A 19,494-nucleotide genomic window follows, 5' to 3' on the forward strand; every position below is an offset into this window, starting at 1 on the left:
GAGGGCATCTATACTTACTGGTAAAATTCACTGTGAGCACCGAGCATGCCCACAGGTAGTCAGGAAGGGGATCTCGAGATAGGCAGAGATACAGATTGATTAAGAAAGTCATACGGGTGATGCATTCATGGCACTAACATGTAGGCAGGTGCAGGCTCACTCTGTCCCTTCCCCAGCCTGGCCATGGACTGTGCCCATGTACAGCCCAGCTCTGCAGAGGCCTCAGCATACAATAGGAGTTATGCTGGCATTTCTCCCCAGATGTGCAGATGCCAATACCCAGCAGGGGAGGAAACTGCACTCAAACAGCTACAGCTTCAAAACCCAGCTGAAATGTATGAGGATGCACATTACAGTGAAGAGAAAACACAGTCCTGTCCTACTCTGAAGGTAGGCTGAACTTAGATGTAAATGCCAGTCCTTCTGTTTCAATGATACATACATGCTCATGCTACATTATAAGAATCCCTGCAGGCACTGTTGAACTAGGGCCTGAGTGAAGGACGCTGCCCTAAAAAGCCCACGGGAACTCCAAGGGTTACCTTGGAAAGCTTACACGACACACGCTTTCCACAATGATTTTCACTGCTCTGAATACTTGTCTCCCTCCACAGCCATTGCTACAAGGATCTCAAATCTGTGAGCAGTTAGATAGTTCATAATCAACGCTGCAGACATGTGACTGCTGCTTAAGTTTGGATGGGGGAAAGGTAATGCTAATTCCTTTAAAAGTATCTTCTAAAATAGAGCTATAGGCCTAAATATATATATTCACCTTATCTAGGGATGGATAATAACATTTAGAATGCTCATACGCATCTTTGGCTTGGTTAGCATTGAAATAGGCACTCCATGTAGTTCAGCAGCAAGAATATTACCATTTTTTTCCTCAGATAATATCAACCAATTCTTGCAGTGTAATTTTTAGCTAAATGTCTGAGAAAATGTACCCTCTACACTCCCTGCTTGATGTTTTTATAGAAATATGCATATTAAACATTAACTCACTGCAAAACCAAAAATGTCTTAGGCTGGAGAAAATTGTTTGGGACTGTTGGAAACAAAATCTTACACTGAAAACCAGCTACCCTTTTGCAGGCTGTAATTATATCCCCAAATCTTTCCCCTTTTGCTGTAATTAGCATGTGTCTGTCTTCCATGCATTTTTAGGGAGCAAATACACATGCTAAAACAGGCTGGGTCCTGATGCAGCACGGAACAAGTGCCCTGAAGAGCAAGTTGCTCCCTTGACTCAAACGGGGTGATTATTTCTGAGGCAAGTGTTCAGAGCAGATTCAAACACCCAACACTGCAAGCTGGCAATTGATCTTTTGATTCCTCTTCCTTCCTCTCATCTCGAGCAGGACTGGATGAACTGTGTGCTGCCTTCTCACAGACATCTCCTCCCTCAATATCTCTTCCCATCACAATTCTATTGCACTCAACTCTGTCACGGCCATGCTCAGCTGCACAAACTCCTACCACAGGACAGGCTGGCTGCCAGGGACCAGTGCCTGTTCCCTCTTCCTCCTTCTTCCCCAGAAGAAGGGGCATCAGTGCCTTCCAGCAGCAGAGCCAGGGAATGCTTTCCACTCTGAGCTATGAAGGCTGCAGGCAAGTGAGAGCTGAGAGGAGAGTGTGCTACACCGTCTATTCTAATTCATCTTGGGGTAAGAGTGCAGGGAGTTAATGAATCGAAGGAAAATGTCAGCAAGGAGAAAGCACAGCTGAGGGAAGGGGGAATCAATGGGGATGAGGGAAAAAAAGGAAAAGAAAAATGAAAGGGAAAGCCCTGTGAGAGAGAAGGAACAGATTTGAAGATTAATGTGAGAGAGGCACTAACACTCCTTGTGTGTTTGTCACAGAAGGAAGATGCATGCACATGGACTGAACCTATGGGGTTAGCTCCTGTCAGACCGGGAACGGCTGTACTGGTGGGGGCTCAACCCACATCAGCCCTGGGCATTCCCTGCTGCGCATCCAGTGATGCTACACCATGTTTTCAGGCACCTCCTTGTCAGAGGAGGGATCACCGAAGTCTGACTGCCCGGTGCTCCCCATGTGATTTTAAATCATTAACATCAACGTCTAATGATGTGGAGGAGACCAGCAGCCACGGAGCTCTGAGGACTAAGCCCCTTGTTTACCCACCAAAGCAGGTGAGGAGGGGGAGACAGTGCAAGTTCTGCCTTGCTGCTGGGTACGGTGTTTGCAGCCGTGGGAGTGGGGAGGAGGATTCTGTGGGGTGGGAACAGGCAGAGGTATCATGGAGGAGTGGTTTGCAAAGGCAGGGCTCATCTCACCCTGCTTCTATCACCTAGAATTTAAACATCTGGTCTAGGCCTGTTGTCTGGGCTACCCCCAAGATCAGTGGGGAGAGACAAACGCTGTCAGTGTAGGACTCATCTCATCCTTTGACAGGCATTTCCCTGTTATAACTGGGGAAAGAAATACACTGCGAATTCTAAAGCTTCAGAAGGTTTCCGGTCTCACTTTGAGAGTATAATCACTGGGGATTGGTCTGATACTACTAAACTCTTTGCATCGAATCTGAAAACGGTGAATGCCATCAATGTGGGCTTGATACCAAAAGCCTAAGAGCTTACCATCCTCCTACCTGAATCCTCTCTGCATTGCCACATCCAAAGAAAAATGAAGTGCCATATTGAACTGATCTTGAAACAGCCACCAAATTGTCACCTACTAGTATTTTAACTTATCTAGCTGAATCTACCACAAACAGGACTAAATAGGCAGCACATTTTCCTTGGTTAGCTCTGTATCTAAGTCTGTTCTTTCTCTTCCTTCATTATTTACATTTTTGCTCAACTACCAGCTTTTTCAGGCTTCTGAAACCACGGAAGCGAGGAGCAGTCTGATGTCACTTGCCATCATCAACCCCTTACTTAAGCAGGTTTTTAAAGGGTTTTAAGTAACAGGACCAGCAACCACAGCTTACAAAAGCAGATTAGAGCTTCTTGTCTTAGTCTGAATTAAAGTGGGGAATGGCCAGATCTTAGCAGGGGAAGAACAGAACAGAGGAGCCTACAGAAAACTAGTGACTCTTCCCTGACATCAAGCTCTAATCAGCAAAGCAAAAACTCATCAGATTTTACCAATTAATCTAGGTAAATGAAAGACTGAAAAAGATGAGCATCTTAGTTGCTTTTAAAGGAAATCACAGGGAAAGATGCTACCTGCTGTTCATTCCTCTGTTGTGTGCTATGTATTTTTCAAGTTCTGAATATTTTAGAGTATAACCTACACTGTGGATGAATTTACATTTTGCTGACTGATCAGAGGTGCCTTCTTCTTCATTGTATATGAACTGCAATTTAATAACAATTAAAAAGTTCTAATCTTTGCCACAGAGAAGTAGCCCTGGCTAAGTCCTACCAGTGAAACACTGATCATATTAGTATGCAGGAGATGCAAAGTTGGGTGTATCTTTGGCCATAACATTGCTTTTCACTGTAACAAAACCTCAAACAATAATGTCAGAAGGTGTTATTCAAATAGCGGATCAATAACATGTATGAAGTGAAGCCTTGTTCCCTGCTTAGATTTTATTCTCTTACCTGGTCTCTTCTGTAGCTATAAAGAAACCATCATCTGAAGCATCAAGCCAATTTTGCCTCTGTCTCTTGATCACTGGAATGGTGCTTGTCTTAATGGCACTTGCACTGGCTTGCAAGGCCTTACCATTAGTCATATGAACATGGGGAGCAGCATGCTGAAATCATAGTAAAAGGGAAAGATATTTGCCTGAGAATAAGCACAATTCTGTTAACTAATTCTCCTGTAAAGGGCACCCTACACACAGCACCCTCTCAAAAACCAGCTACTCTTCCTCAACCAGTACCTAAGGGTCAGCTAACACCCTGTGCACATTGGCATGCTTTATCCACAGGTCTCAGAGCCCTTTAAAGACTAAGCTAACTATTGCTAATGCCATTTTGTACAGAGAAAAATTGAGGCCTGAATCAATGCCATGAACTAAACAGTTCCTCAACAGCAACCTGTTGATTTTAGGAAACAATTCATACTTTCTGAGCAAAAAAGCCAGCCTCCCAGACAATGAGAAATGAGACTTGTTTTGGTCATGCAGTATGGCATTAATCTAATTTAAAAAAATCCATACTTCTCATTTCATAGGTCTTTACTCTGCCTGATTTTCTTTTCAAATACAAGTCACTGAATAAGACAAGGGGTTTGCTCCTGCTGCTCACCTAAACAGCAGCAGGGTAACAAAGGTTTCTATCACCTTACTGGTGCCATGGCTCTTAAATTTACCCACCCGTCATTATCCATTAGCACCTACTGCTATCTGTCTGCATTCATTTTAACACAGATAACATTAAACACAAAGAGATGCATTCATCTTCCACTAAACCTTTACCTGGAATAACCGTGCAATGACAGTACGTACTCAGGCCTAAAGAGGAAAACTGCCTTCTGATACATGAAAAGGAGAGAGCAAAAGTAATATTTTCTGTATCATACGTAGATAACATTTTGGAAGAATAGCCCATGACAAATATATTAATCTTGGTAATTCAAAACCTGCTTCCCACATAACTGAGTAGCAGCAGGACTGATAACACTGATTGGAACAGATATTTACGAAGACATTGTACAGAGATGGAAGTTTGCTCATTTTCTCTCACAAGAGTTCAACATCACGTTTTCTTAGGAAGAGGTGCTATTTTCTTGCTGAAAATAGGGGTATTCCACATTAGTGACAGCACTTTGTCATATCCCTGAAATGCACACAGTGCTGCACATTGCTGGGAGTACCCTCTAATGAGGGGACCAATTCCACACTCAGCGAGTAAGGAAGAGGCTGGCAGATCCACAAAGACTAGCAGAACAGAACACAAACCTCACCTCTTAAATGATGCCATAAAACCAGGACAGCCCAAACTAATAATCAAGGGCCTCATTTCTTTTGTATAATTCTTACACTCATATTCAAGCCATTACATTCACATTATGCCACAACTTTCAACCCATCCCAATCCAGTTTTCTTCATCCAGGAGGACAAATTCTATGCCTTTGATTAAAAATCCCAGCGTTCATTATTTTAGTGCGAGTGACTGAAACATCTCCTCTGAGATTCCTTAGAGCTGACGTAACAAAATCAGACAAAAACAAGAGACAAAATTTAACTTGTATATAACTTTCTTTGAGCTAATCTATTTTCCTTTGTCTTAGAGACAAACAAGGTTTATAGGTGAAGTTGTTGCACGCAGGGCTGTAAATCTACCTTTGCAGTCCCTCTTAAATACTTGTCCCATTTCTTCATTCAGTGTCTAGACTGCAGTTTGGTTTTCACATACTGGTTTGTACTGGCTTTGGTGGAAGGGAAAAACTAAAGGACATGCTACTAGAAGAAATCCAGTTGTTAGAATAAATTTAGGATCAAGTACAGAGCTTGGATGAAATTAGACATTCATACAGGTATTTCACTGGTGATCCCTTAGCGTGCAAAGTGGATAATGCTCAAGGAGTAAAACTTCATGCATGTTGAACACTGCCATACTTCACATTTCACACATTATTTTTATCTGGCAACTGCCAGTGCCATACATTACAGAGGAACATTTAAGGGCTGGAATGGCAGGTTTTTGCTGCTTCCCCAGCCAGAAATGGCTTTACATTATCAAATATAATGGTATACCTTTTCCCAGGCTGCTTCCTAATACACCACTGAATGCTTCCTTCACTCAGGATAACATGCACAGGCAAAAAATGTTCAGGAAATGAACAGGGTACAAAAAGTGTATTTTCTATGGCATCCACGCTGAAGAACAGTTAAGCCTGGTGGGAACAGTATGTGCTTTTTCATAAGACTTTTTCCCCTGTCAGAGCCAGATGTCAACACTAGTTCTGACCTTCTATTTTGTCTGCTTTTACTAGACCATAACTCTTATTCCAGGCAACAGATAACATTAGAGAAAATGGTGCAGGGGTCACAATATAACCTACTTTGTGTTGCATCATACTGGTTAGAATGTCTTCTTTTCTTTCCCTTCTCCCCTGGTCCTTTCAAGCTTTTTGAAGAAATTAATGACATTTCACTTCAGGACAAGAGCAAACAAGATCAGGGTTCTCCAGTCTGTGCTAGGGACCACATCGGCTCTCATTTCTAGGTAATTAAAACAATTTACACTCTTGAGTAGCAAATCAGTTCATTAGTTCCTCTATACTGATTGTTGTGTACAAAAAGGAGCATTCAGTGCCACCGTCATCAACACCAGGGGCAAAACAAGCTTTCATACAAAGTACTTGCTAATGTACTCTTTTCAATGAGGAGGAGGATGATGATTTTAGATTTCCCCCTGTCTAGCACACAGCTGTGCCAAGAAGGGTCTGAAAGCCTCCGGAACACCACACCTGTGCTACCACAGAAGGCCTATTCTTAAAAAAACCCCTGCATGCAGAAGGCTCCAATGGATTCATCACAACACTGCAATTAGCAGCTCCGTTTTGACTGCTGCTTGTGTACATCACCAATAAGCCACGCTGCGATTCTGCAGCAAAACCAGTGGTATTAAGAGGCTGTATCACCAGTGGCAAATCACAGAGCAGGACCTGCACCCAAGCAGCAGGAGCTTTACCCAGCGTTCGCCAACTGCATGTTGGACAAATCCCAAGTGCCTCTTTTCTCCCAGATTTTCCCTCCTCTCAATCCAGGTATGTCCACTGAGATCTCTTGTGCCTTTAAACTGTCCCATGCCCAGAAGACATCACAAGAAAACCTGTCTCTAAGCTTCTCCACTTGTAGTGGCGTAGAACATTTATTCACTGAGAGCCACTGACGATTCTGAAAAGAAATCCAGCTCTGAAATACAGACATAGCACCAATAGCTGTTAAGAGCCTAACAACTAATGGTGAAAGAGAAATCTCATCAGGCTAAGGGAGCTCTGGTTCAGGCAGTGCTACATCCAACAAAGAACACAAGTACTCAAGGCAGCACAGAGCTCTCCCTGGGAAGTTTCACCTGCTGAACAGGAACAGGAGGTCTCCATGCTGCACACACATCCTTAGCAAGCTCTGAGGCCAAAGGCAGTCTTTCCAGGGCCTTCAGCGAGGAGGAGCTCATGGCGTTACAGCTCATTCGTTATAGCATCTTTGCAGCTTCACCTGACCCCTGCTAAAACCTATCTCTGGGGGCAGCCATTCTCAGGGACTCCTCTCACAGGCTGGAACACAGCCCAGCTTTTGAGAGCTGCTTATCAAAACTCACCTCGCAGAGGCACGGGTTTTCCATACACATTCGTTTACCAGTGGGCAACCTAGATGCCTCCAGTGTTCCACAGATGCAACAGTCCCTTTCATGAAGAAGCTACATACGAATGTGTTTCTCTGTCAAATCTTCTGGAAGCAGCAGCACAGAGTTGCTAATTCCATCAGTTGCTTCACTCTAAATCAGGTCTTTAAATACCAAGCATAAGGCTTTGCAGTGTCAGGGAAACAGAAATTAGGTGTACAGCATCACCAGACACATGATGTGTGCTGCAGTGGCAGCTAGCAGTCGCACAAAGTTTGCATACTATTCCAAAGACACCCCACAAACACCCTGCATTAAAGTGGCAAGTTATTGCACCTTCATCATGGAGGGTAAGTCTCCTGTCCTCACTAGCTCCCAGGCAAATTTCGAGCACCAGGATGTTAAGAAGCATGTTGGAAAGTCAAGGAGAGGAATCCTGTACAAATTCAGAAACAGGACTCAGATTGCAAGTCCCAGCTGAGGTTCCTGTCCTATCAACTTGCACTGGCACAGAAGTGCTGAGCATTTATTCACTGAGAGCCACTGAGGATTCTGAAATCCAAATCCAGCTCTGAAATACAGATGTAACACCAACAGGTGTTAAGAGTGTTAAAACTAATGGTGAATGCTTATGCTGTGGCTGAATGAATGTTTAACTGGACTATCACAAATTCCTAAGTGGACCCAAACTTACGATCTCTTTCATTTTTCCCTCTCCTTTCAAAAAGGAAAAACATCCCCACTGCCTTAAATTAGCAAATCTAGAACTTCTGCTGCATCTTTAAACAACAAAAAATCAAACCAAAATCAAAGCAAAAGCAGCTCGTTACATGGAGAGCAAAAAAATCACTAGAAAAAATCAGGCATGCTCAGATGACTGAACCATATTGATTGGTTGGATACGTTTTGCACTGACCTGATTATATTGAATTATGTCAAATCAGGTGCTGACTCTGTTTTGCCACACCTAAAGTGTCCTTATTTGCAAAGGCATTAATATTATAGCTCTAACAAGCACTTAGGCTTGGGCCAGGTTTAGTAAATTCATAGAGATTTGAGGCATGCAGAAATGGCAAAGCATGGCCTCCATACAGCATGGAGCTGCAAGTGCTGCAGATGCCAGAATGGAGGCACACCTTCATCGTGGGTATAGGATTTCTTTCAAGAAACCTGAAGGTTATTTAAAAGCAATATACTTTTAAATAGTGTTTTTAATAATAGCATAATAAATAGCAAATAAATAGCAACAGATCATACAGAAGAAATGAACTGGCCAGCCCAAGTATCACTTTGGAACCTCCTCATTTGCTATCAAATGTTTCACAAAACACCCAGCAGAGATGTAACGCTGCAAATCCAAGTCAAGGACTTGTCTATGCCAGGGAAAAAAATCAATCCAACAAACAAAAACCAGACAACTCACTTTTCAAAACATCTGGACTAAAATATGACAATGTCTACGGCCTCTGTATTTCATGGAGGTTACATAAAAACTATCTAGCCTCTGAATAAACCTTGCCTTTAAAAGCAGCATCTGAAAGCAAATACTTCAGCTAATTAGTAATGAAAGACTAAGCAGGGTATCTGTCCACAGTACAAGAGGAAAATCATTTTTTATAGTTAGAACCCTCCCTCTCCCTGCCCCCAAACAGAACCTTAAACATATTTCTAGATATGATGTTTCTGAACAAGAAACTGAAGCAAAACCCAGGGAGATGTCACTGGATTTAAATACAGAAGAATTCTGGTAACGGCCTCAGAAAAACTGCACTTCTTTCTCCTTAGGGAAGTACAGTCTGTTCCTCACTGGCTTTAATTTTAACAGAAATCAGAATCTTCAGAGACAAGATCGGATTTAATGCCTTCCTTACGTTATTCCGCCACCTATAAATGCATCTTTAAAGGAGTTCGAGTACTTTGCCTTGGTGAGACAAATGCCTTTTTTCTTACACCGAAGTACCCGGGGCACTGTGCAGATTTGCTGCTACACCTCTCACGTTCTGACTGACTGAAGATTCCGCTTTGACTTTTTATCTGTTATACTAACCATAAGAAAAAGGGGACTTCATTTCAGAGTTATTCCTTATTGCAGTAGTCACTCACAAATGGATCTCAGCAGCATTGCTTTATTTTGCCTGTACTGAATAGATAATCTCATACTGTTTCTAAGGTAAGGAATATTGTATTTTCTGGCTTTACTAACACACTCCACCTCCTCATTGGAGAGTAAGAAATTTTCCATTACCCATTCAGTTATGCTTTAATTGCACAGAAGAGTGGGCATATTGTTATAACCTTTTCATACTAAGCAGAATACTTACTTTTGCTTGCACTTAAATAAAGTGCAATGGACAATTACTACACACTGACTGCAGAAAATTAGTCTGAGTTGTCAGCAGAGAGATCTGGAGAGGTTCACAGCACAGGAACCTCAAAAATTCATGTTATTTAAAAACCTTTCTCTTAACCCTTTAAAGTTTGGCACGTTTTGATGAGAACTTTTGTCACCTGTAGTCATTCCCTTTTTATTATTTAAACTGGATTATTAATGACTATTGATGTTAAAGCCAATGAACTGTATCTACCCTTTGTTCTCTGTTGAACCAGGTATCTGTGAGGGAATGTGCATGTCCAACAAATGCTGCACATACAGAAGAGGTAACAAACTTGAAGGAACACCCTGAAAACTGTAGGGATGAAAACCAATAAGCTCACACCACAGTTTGTTGGGTTTTAGTCTGAAAGTTCAAAACTTGCCTCAAAAAATGGTCTTTTTCCCAAAGTGGAGAGCCCTCTTTCCAAGTATCTACAGGGTAGGCATGAACCATCCCCAGTCACAGAAAGGTTTTCTCTATGTGAATTTTTGTTCAGTCTTTATCTAGCTTTTATGAGGAGTCTGAAACAGAGATTGATGAAACCCTGTAGAAACCCAAGACAGACACTAAGTTCATGACATTTTTACACATGGAATTTTTCAATCTCTTTTCTGAAGATGTATCTGTCTGTTTAAACACTTCTCTCTTTCAGGAACCTGAACTATCAAACTGCAGGTAAAGTCAAAGCCCAGCCTCCCAGGAAATTACTCAGCTGTTGTTTGGAACACTGAATGTGCTCTGACACGTGATACACATAGAATGCAAGGGGTTTTACCAACATTAATTTGACAGCATCAAACAGCACGAGCAAAACTGGATTTTTCACCCATTCAAACTGACAGCACTGCTACTTAAGCTATTCAACCTCCCATTTTTTTTCCAGTGTGGTGGCAGACTCATTTTATCTATATGGTGATACTGGACTTTGTAAAAAATCATGCCAACAGCTTCGGATACTATCGTATCCGTTCTGTTTTCAAAGGAAAACCCCTACCTATAGACAGATTATAGGAGAACCTATAATCCCCTTTATACTTACCATTATTGTTCTTGTTGTATGGCTGGATGATTCTGGAAAACAAAAGAACCACAGTGGATTAGAGTGCTGTCTTTATCCATAAACCCCCTATTTTCTGATGCTCTACCTGAAGGCTAAGATGCTGCATGTCAGCTACGACAATGAATGTATCAGAAATGCAGAGACTGAAACGATTTCTCATGAAACAAGCATGAGAATCATCACTGGTCCTGAAAGCACACAGCACACCCCAGTATGCTGTGAACTGCACTCATTTGTTCTGTGCAATTATCCTCTTCTGCAGGACAATATAAAAAATGGCAATAATTCATAATTCATGTTTGAAGAGGTGTATTTTTTTTCAGTTTGCTTTTAACATACGGCATCATTTAACACAGGGGATTAGCTCTGCATGGAAAAAAAAACAAATAGCATCAGCATAATCCCATTGTGATTCCCATTTGAAAAAGCTCTATAAAACATGACAATCCTTTTTCTGAGAATTTGGAGATGGATTCTCAGCTTGACACTGACAAAATCTATTGAGAAGTGTAACAACCACAAATCGGAATTATTCTCTCCTATATGATAAATCAGGAGTCAACTGAACACACCATTCTATTGATATAAAATCGCTGAGGAATCACTACTAGGCCAATAGCTAACACTGATTTTACCCTGCTGTTTAAATTAAATTACATTTGCTCACACACACACACACCCCCCAAAAGAACAGAAATCTCAACCTCTTTGGCTTTAAAATGCAAGAGCTGCCACATTAAAGCCGTGCTCTTTCTGGAAGCAGCACAACTTCAGGAACCAAACATCCTCCCAGCCAGCCAAAAAAATGCAAGGAAATTCACTGCTGATCTACAAGATGCAAGACAGTGCTATGAGGAATCTCACAGATTTGCTCACAAAGCTGGGTAAGACATCAGCTACAGTGCACAGACTTCTTACGGAAGAGACACTCAGCAACACTACATGCAGTTCTGGTTAAAATGCCCCCAGTTCAGCATGAACTGGATGTGCAGAGCCTCTATTCTACAAGCGAGATAAATGTAATTACAATGGGTTATTCTTGCCCTGGTTCCAAATTGTGGCTCTTATGGGGGCCCCAACTGGCATCACCTACACAAAGGATTCTCCAGTGGTTTTGCTATTGGTGGAAACAGTATTAAAGAAATTGCAAGGACATGAGAAAGAGGAGCTGCACATCCTCTTCTGAAACAACTGTAATTACACTCTCAAACCGTTGTTTCTCTTTCATTCTGAAGAGTCACCTTAGCCTGTCTGAAGGTATAGTTTAATCACTGACAGAAACAAAGACAAGGCATTTTAAACATCTCAAGCTACTTCAAAACTTCAACCCAATATTCAGTAATCCCTGTGTCTAATTTCCATTTGTACAAGCCTTCATCCTCTATAAATCTGATTAAAAATTAAAAGAAATACAAGTATCAGTAACTTCTCATTAATAAAAGCTCTATAATGTAAAAACCTATGCAAAGCCACCAATATTTTAGTTGTGAGTTCCTCTCCCACCCCCCTTTTCCTCTCTTTTTCTGCACAGAAATCATCATAGATAAAACTACGTTTAGGCCATCAGTCCTCCAGGCATGGTTTAAACTGGTAGGATAACAAATACTGTATACCTGAATATACTTGGCACTGTTATAAAGTAAGAAAAGACCACAGGCAAGTGAAGAACTCACTAATCTGCTTGATGTTTACCCTCACAGTGAAGTTGGTTTTGCTGTTACAAGTTTGTTTAGTTTTTGACATTCCAGTGAAGAACCTTTCAGTACCTTAATGGTCCCGAGAGAACCCAGAGACTGCATCCATGCAGGTGCAACCACCTGAGTAACTCGTGAGACAAGGACTCGTTCTGTTTATAAGCTGAACTACTCAGAATAAAACCCCCAGCTAACCTATCTCCAAAAGCACACTTCCTATGAGGAATCCTTAACTTCAGCAGAATGATCAGGTTAAACAAAAAGGATAGGGCTGCTTCCCTCTCGAAATACGGAGAAGACACATTACACAGCATTTCCAGTCACCCCCAAAAGATCAACGTGAACAACCAGAAATCCACGCTTTTTATATTCAGCTACTACAGCAATAGAATCTTGGCTCTTACTCGGAGGTGCTGTGCTTTTGGCACAGCATTCTATGCCAAATCTATAAAAACTGTGCTTAGCCATGACTGTCCCAAAATACCCAGTCACCCTCCCAGTTCCAGAGACAACTGAGCGAGAGCATCTCCCTGAAGGGACTTGAGGAACAGCTGAATGTCCCCCGAGGCTGTTCAACAGCATAGTTTGAAGAATACTTTACAGACACTCTTGATGCAATGCCCACAGTTGTTAACTCCAGGGTAGTACCGTACTGGTAAGCTATTCATAAAACCCAGCACAGAAACGAAGAAAGATCTGTTATACATATAATAGCTTCATGCAATAAAAACGTCCTCTGATTTCTTTTTCTTAGCTGTCATGGCTACTGTAGATGCTGAAATACCATCTAAGTTACCAAACATCTTTTAGGAAGACCTGAGTATGTCCATAAACAAAAACCTAGGGAAAGAGCTGTTTAATAAGTAGACATAGTCAAAAGAGTACTCATGAAGGTGCCACTGTTACACAGTATGAAATCTTACAGACTCTCATACCCAAATACTCAGACTTTAGAACAGAGACACTGATTTCTTCCAGGAAATAATTACACCCTGGTTTGGCAGGGCTCTGACCCATGTTTATGCATGAACACAGCCCAGCCAATCCTGGGGAAAACTTTGCTTTCAATTGAGGTAACTAAGGAAGAAAGCTCTTGCTTCCAATTAAGAAGGCAGTCATTGTGCATTCCAGAAGTCGTGCTTTACAAAAGGTCTGCCCACCAATGCAACCTCCAATGCAGCTCAAGGGCAGCAGAGATTACCTAAAAACTGTCTCGGTGTTCAACACAAAAGGAAGCAAAACTTTGGGTTTTCAGCTCTATCTGACAAGTTTTGTAATGCCTCAGGGAACTTAAATAACCATGCTTGAACTTCACTGACACTGGCATCAGCTGGGCACTTCATTTATAAATGAGTTCTAAAAGCAACTGACTATGTGCTAAGCAATATCTGTTATTTGCACTTCTCCAGCATCCAGAACACAGGATGTTTCTCCCCTTAGGGCCAATGAAGTGCTAGTGAAGGGGATTACTCCACTTCAAACAGAAGTGGTCAGACAACATCACTAACAGGGCATTTTGGTGATGTGATGTGGGTAAATTACCGTAAATGCAACTTCAGTACTGACAAGATGCTTAGAAGTTTATGATTGTGGAGAAATCGATGCACCTATGGCAGAAACTGCCTAAGACGCTCATATGCACCTGCAACCTTGAAATCCTCCTCTTGAAGGCATCAGGACATCTCAGCCTGAAATACAGCATTAAAGGTCTGAGCAGAGAAAGAGAGGAGGAGGATCAGGGCTGCTGATTAAAGTCCCTTCAGCAATGAGCAACTGGTTCTTGTATTTCTGCCCACAAGACATGAAAATGGTATCAACAGGCACAGACTGATTTCTGTCCCTCATTAATGACACATATCCTGTGGATATTCTGGTTCTGGTACATGTAAAAGTAAGGAAATGTCTGCCAGCTGACACAGATTATACTCACATAAAATACCTCCACCTGATGTTTCCAAATAGCATAGGGAAAATCATCCTTACTCACCCTGCCAAAACAATAGCCTGATGCGAAACTCAACTACTCGGATGTACTGCTGCTCGCAGTTAAGCGGCTCTGTGGGTGAAAGTAATTGCTCGGAATAATTTTAGACACTGTAATTTAAAGATCAGATCCAAAATACCTACAAAGCACTTTACAGTCACACCTAAATCTTCCCATCAACTCCAGTCATAAAATGGGATCCAGGAAACATTTTGCAACGTCGTGATTTTGTGTAGGTGGAATCTTCCCATTCAAAGGAGACTGTCTCCACTGATGAGAACCACTTCAGTATCTCGTGTTGACTTTATTTTCAGCAGCAATGGAAAGACTGAGCAGAGGCACAAGCAATCCTGTCTTCTGTGTATACTACATAACCACAGCTCAGAGCAGTTAAAAGCACTAGCGCACATTACACAAAACCTCCCTGAAGTACTGTGAAGGAAAAAAGCTTTCTGGCATTTTTCATTGCGTTCTATGGAATGACAGATTTGCTGTTTGAAAATACAAAGGAAAAACACTTTTCTAAAACCAGCCAGAAAAAGTCTTCCTCCTACAATAAAAGACACAGGCAACTACAAGATCTTCTATCTATCCAGTTACACTAGGCAATGCTTAAGCAGTGCAACTGTACTTCCTTCTATGCCTTACACAAGGGTTCATGCATACATCTCTCAGCCACAAGTGACTGACACTCAAGACGAGTTAATAGCAATGACAAGGTATCAGGGCACAAACCCCAGCATTTCTGGAGAGATAAAAGGAGGACTTGGGAGAAGCAGCAGCAGTCTAAAATGACAGACTCCCTCAACACTATCAGCTGCACCAGACTCTTGCTGGACATGCATCCACAGTAAAATGAAAGGGAAGCTTGTGCTGCATTAGCCAAAAATCAAGACCAAGCCAACATAAGACTCCTTTAGGAAATGCTAACAATGTTTTTGTTTATTACTCTTATAAGCATTAAACCAAATATTAACTTGTAATCTTCCCCCACTCCCGTATACAGGCATAAAGGAGTGCCACTGCCACATTGCACTGCGTTACTTAAGAGCCAATAATTCTATTTTGTTAATAACCAATTTCTGCTTTTTAATAACAATATATTGTTATATATTCTTAATTTACTGTTTTATTGTTTTAATATTCTCAAGTCACCTAGGCAGGAAGACTGATTTTAAATATGCCAATCTAAACATCTATTTGCACAACCCTAAGTGACATTCACTTGAATGCTGTCAATTATTGTGTACCTTAAACATATTTATACTGCTTCTTTACAACAAACTCCTAATACTGTTGGAAAAAAAACCAAACCTGAACATGCAGACATTTCTATGGCAATAGCATTATTAAAATAGCAAGAGGTAAGACTTAATATAAGCCCACTGTGCTCCCTTTTGTTTGCTCATTTCACTGAAGCATGCATTGAAAGACAGAATGTATCATCCTCTATCTCCATAGCAGGCTTTCTGGGTCCTGTTAATTGATACTATGCAATACACCCTGCAACAATCAATAGCATTTGGAACCAAAAAAAGCTTTCCAGTATAACACAGACAGCTCCCGAGGTTGGGAAAACCTCTCGCTGCACAAACAGGGCACCGTGGTCAGAAACCACCATTCCCCAAGTTGAGCTGCTCACTGAGTTTTTGCTGTGTGCTGAAGCTGATAAATCACAGCAAAAAAAAACCCCAAAACACACACACACACAAAACACAACAAAAAGAGAGAAAAGAGTTTATATTTACCAATAACCAAAGGAGGAATTAATGGTAAATATTAAAGATAACTGGTTTTAAGTCAAAAGGAACAGAAGTCCTGTGTTGTTGAGTGTCACTGCTACTGGTTTGTTTCTTTTTCTGTGCATTTTATTTACACATTGAAGGCTTTTAATTAAAGACAGCAGCCAGCATAAGAACCAAAGCAGCCACTTTTAAATATTAGAATAGATATTTTATGCTAATGAAACACAGATTTCAGCTATTTAGGATAGATGCTTTCCAGTAAGTTATGTTTTCAGAGGAAAGAGATAAGCAGCAACAGTTACCTCCTGAAGCAATGAATTACAGTTCTCAACAGTGATTTATCAGATTAGATGTTATTTTGTGCAAATTGCCTTAGCACAGTTCGCTGTTTGAGCCAACCTAATCAGTGTGGTTAATGGCTGGGTTTATAGACTCTTTACTTTGAGGATAAAATCTGTACTAAGAAGGAGAAAGCTTTCAAGACTTCCAAGCGTGCCTCCTTACAGGGACCTTTACCTCAAGTGTATTGCTACAGCCTTCTCTGCAGAAGAAATGGAACATCACCTTTATTTCCAAAGTGAAATACTAAGTCATTCATCACCCAAAGCCCACATGCAGAGTTCAGTCTAATGGCCAGCACTGGTGGAGTGGGGAAGCAGCCTTTGTTCACATTCCCATGCAGCAAATACCAGACCATCAATGCAGGACTTCACACCCCAAGACTGCAGTAGAAATTCGGCATTTATGCCTATGCCTATTAATGTCATCACTTTCTTCCAAGTACAAGTCACATGGATGTCATCCTGGCCCACCAAATACCTTGTATGGCCACCCACGCATGTGATCTGCCTACCACGTCACTGAGCGGAGGTCCAAGAAATCCTGGCTTCTTAATACCCACCTCTTGTCAAAGTACCTGGTGGTTTCTATCTAGGTGTTATTAAATGTACAGGAGGCAACTGCACTTCACAAAGTGTTGGCAAGGACAGATTCATTATGGGAAGAGGATGGATAATGGATCAAGTTTTTCTTCCTGCATTTGGAACACAATTTCTATCATCTAAAAGGCAAGTCCCTCTCATTCCTACCTCATTTCCACATCCTGTGAAGCATGAAACCTCTTCTGTGCTGATCGTGCCCTGATCAGTCTATTTCAGAGCCTAACTTCTTCGAACTTTCTAGTCTCCACAACCTCATTCAATTACAGAACAAATCAGGTAAAGGCTTATAGAAGTTACATCTCACAGGAAGACAGCTCAGGAATGCATGCATTTCCTTTCAGTGCAAACAAATTATGTCCTGCTGGATTCCCCTCTTAGTGGCACATGAGGTAAAACTGTTCACAGTTAAAAATCATTAGTTTGGGTAACAATGAAAAACTAATGGAAGAATCAGTAATACATGGTCATTGTTCAGAACAAAAACCAAAAGCTATTTGAGGAAAGTTAGCCTTACTCACAAGCTTCCACGTTTTTGCACAGCTTCGTACCTGCTCTCCCTCTGCACCATACTGTAATGAGATGGCTGGATACAACAGACATCACCTCTGGTGCTGCAGAGAGTACAGAAAAAGCCTCTCCTCTACCTCTGTGACACCCTTTTGCTTCCTTCTCCGCAAGTGGCAGAAATGCAGGGACAGTTGCTGTCTAAGGAGCTCCTACCTTCCACCAATCCCTATTGCCAGGACTGCTTTTAAGTGACTCTGTGACAACGGTTTTTGGATGCTAGCAGCTACTTTCCCTCTATTGCCAATCTCTGGTTAGAATCCAGACTAAGTTTAGCACTCACACGCTAACAAAGAGATTGGCTGTAAACTAGGAGGTCCAGTACATATCAAGTAATTCCACACAGAGTAATTCCAAAAGTCTTGCAGGTACCTGCAACATGCTTCTTCAAATCAAAACGCAATGCAACGAGCTATAACAAAACATGTCCCATTGCTGTCTTCACCATATCTGTTTCATTCTTTTCTTGTCCTTTCATATCAAGATTAGTAAGAAAAGTGGTAAAAGGAGGTGTTTTTTTTAAGAGATGGTATTAATATACCCACATTGAGTGAATAAGCACCACCATTCACTGCAGTAAGAATCAGTGCTATAAACATGCTGTCCCTAACTTACTTTTCTGTTGGTCTATACCACCCTACTTAATGGCATCTCAGGCCAGAGTTCAGAGACTTAAAGTATAGTTCTTTGATATTCCTCCACATACCATCAAGGCCATTATGATGGCTGTAGTTTCTTTTCCCCAAAATACTTAATGAAGAGTGATTGGAGGGTGCAAGCAGTCGTTTTGCACTTGGAGTTTGAAGGCTTGGTGTTGACCTGATTACATTTGGTTTCACTGCAGGATGAATCTCTATTTGAGACAAAAGACAGAGAGAGAAATTAGACATACTTGATTAAAAAAAACAGATAAAACCAGTCTATCCAACACACTAAACTTACATTTAAATTTCCAGTGAAAGCAAAGAAACACTCTTCTGCATGAATGTGTTTACAGGGCCTGTTAAATAACAATTCCTCATACCTACCGTTCCTCCAAGCAAGAAAGATCTCTTTCACTTGAGATCGCCCAAGTTAACACTATGGTGTAGATGTGTAAGGATTTCAGGGGCTGAAGAGATAATACAGATCAATCTCAAATAGGTTTCTGTTTACATTTCCCTACCGTTGAGGTCTGTATTGGAGCTACACACCTACAGATTGTTTTAGCAAGCAAATCAAAGCGTTTTACTATAGCAGAAGCAGTAAAGTGCATCTGGCCAGCACACGTCAGGGTGGCAGCTGCTTTGTTTGCCAAAAGCTGATAGAGCTGTATGGAAATTTCTGTCATATACCAGATAAAAGCGGCAAGGTAGAGTCTGCCTGTGCTGCACCAGGGATCTGCTGAACCCATTAACTTATTCCTATCACACATTCGGGTACAAAATGCCACCACTGCAGGGGACTTTGGACAGACCCAAGGTTTGGAGGGGAGTCAGAGAGCCCAAAGGCAGGTCCCATCCCTCTCACACAGGCTGTGAGGCACTTGCAGCCCCACTGCCTGGCAGAGCAGGAGACCCCTGAGCTGAGAACATGAGGGCAGAGGGGCTGTGGGGTGGATCAGGAGGTTGAGCTGCCCAAGGGGAGTAAGATCAGAAGGCAGAACTGAAGCACATTCTCATGTGTAGCGCAGGTTTGCACCTCCTGAAGAGTGCTGCCTTCTGCTTTTCTGTTTATAAAATAAAATGCAGAAGCTGGGAATATGCAGTATCTGAAGCGATGCCAGGGATCCAAGGAGGAAGCCCTCCAGCCTCTGCCATTCACAGCTCTCATGCAAGAGAAACAGCAACCACTGCACGAAGTCCGAGTCCACCACA

The 19,494-nt window shown here is 41.7% G+C and overlaps 1 protein-coding gene across 5 annotated transcripts in view; it reads right to left on the reverse strand.

Moving 5' to 3' along the window:
- Positions 1-19,494, reverse strand: part of MTA3 (metastasis associated 1 family member 3) — a 126,281-nt gene that overhangs the window by 15,510 nt on the left and 91,277 nt on the right. For 3 of the 5 annotated variants that reach the window (XM_061369710.1, XM_061369712.1, XM_061369711.1), the window contains exons 16-18: positions 18,345-18,491; positions 10,690-10,721; positions 3,579-3,733 (exon numbers count right to left, since the gene is read on the reverse strand). In XM_061369710.1, coding sequence (XP_061225694.1) covers positions 3,579-3,733; positions 10,690-10,721; positions 18,345-18,491 — 334 coding nt within the window. The remainder of the gene's footprint in view (positions 1-3,578; positions 3,734-10,689; positions 10,722-18,344; positions 18,492-19,494) is intronic. The other 2 variants (XM_061369713.1, XM_061369714.1) reach the window with 2 other exon arrangements.

The sequence above is a fragment of the Neopsephotus bourkii genome, unplaced genomic scaffold, assembly GCF_033783945.1.
Source record: "Neopsephotus bourkii isolate Nb327-2 ecotype Australia unplaced genomic scaffold, CSIRO-AGI_Nbou_v1 NB_1510, whole genome shotgun sequence".
Classification (NCBI taxonomy): Eukaryota; Metazoa; Chordata; class Aves; order Psittaciformes; family Psittacidae; genus Neopsephotus; species Neopsephotus bourkii.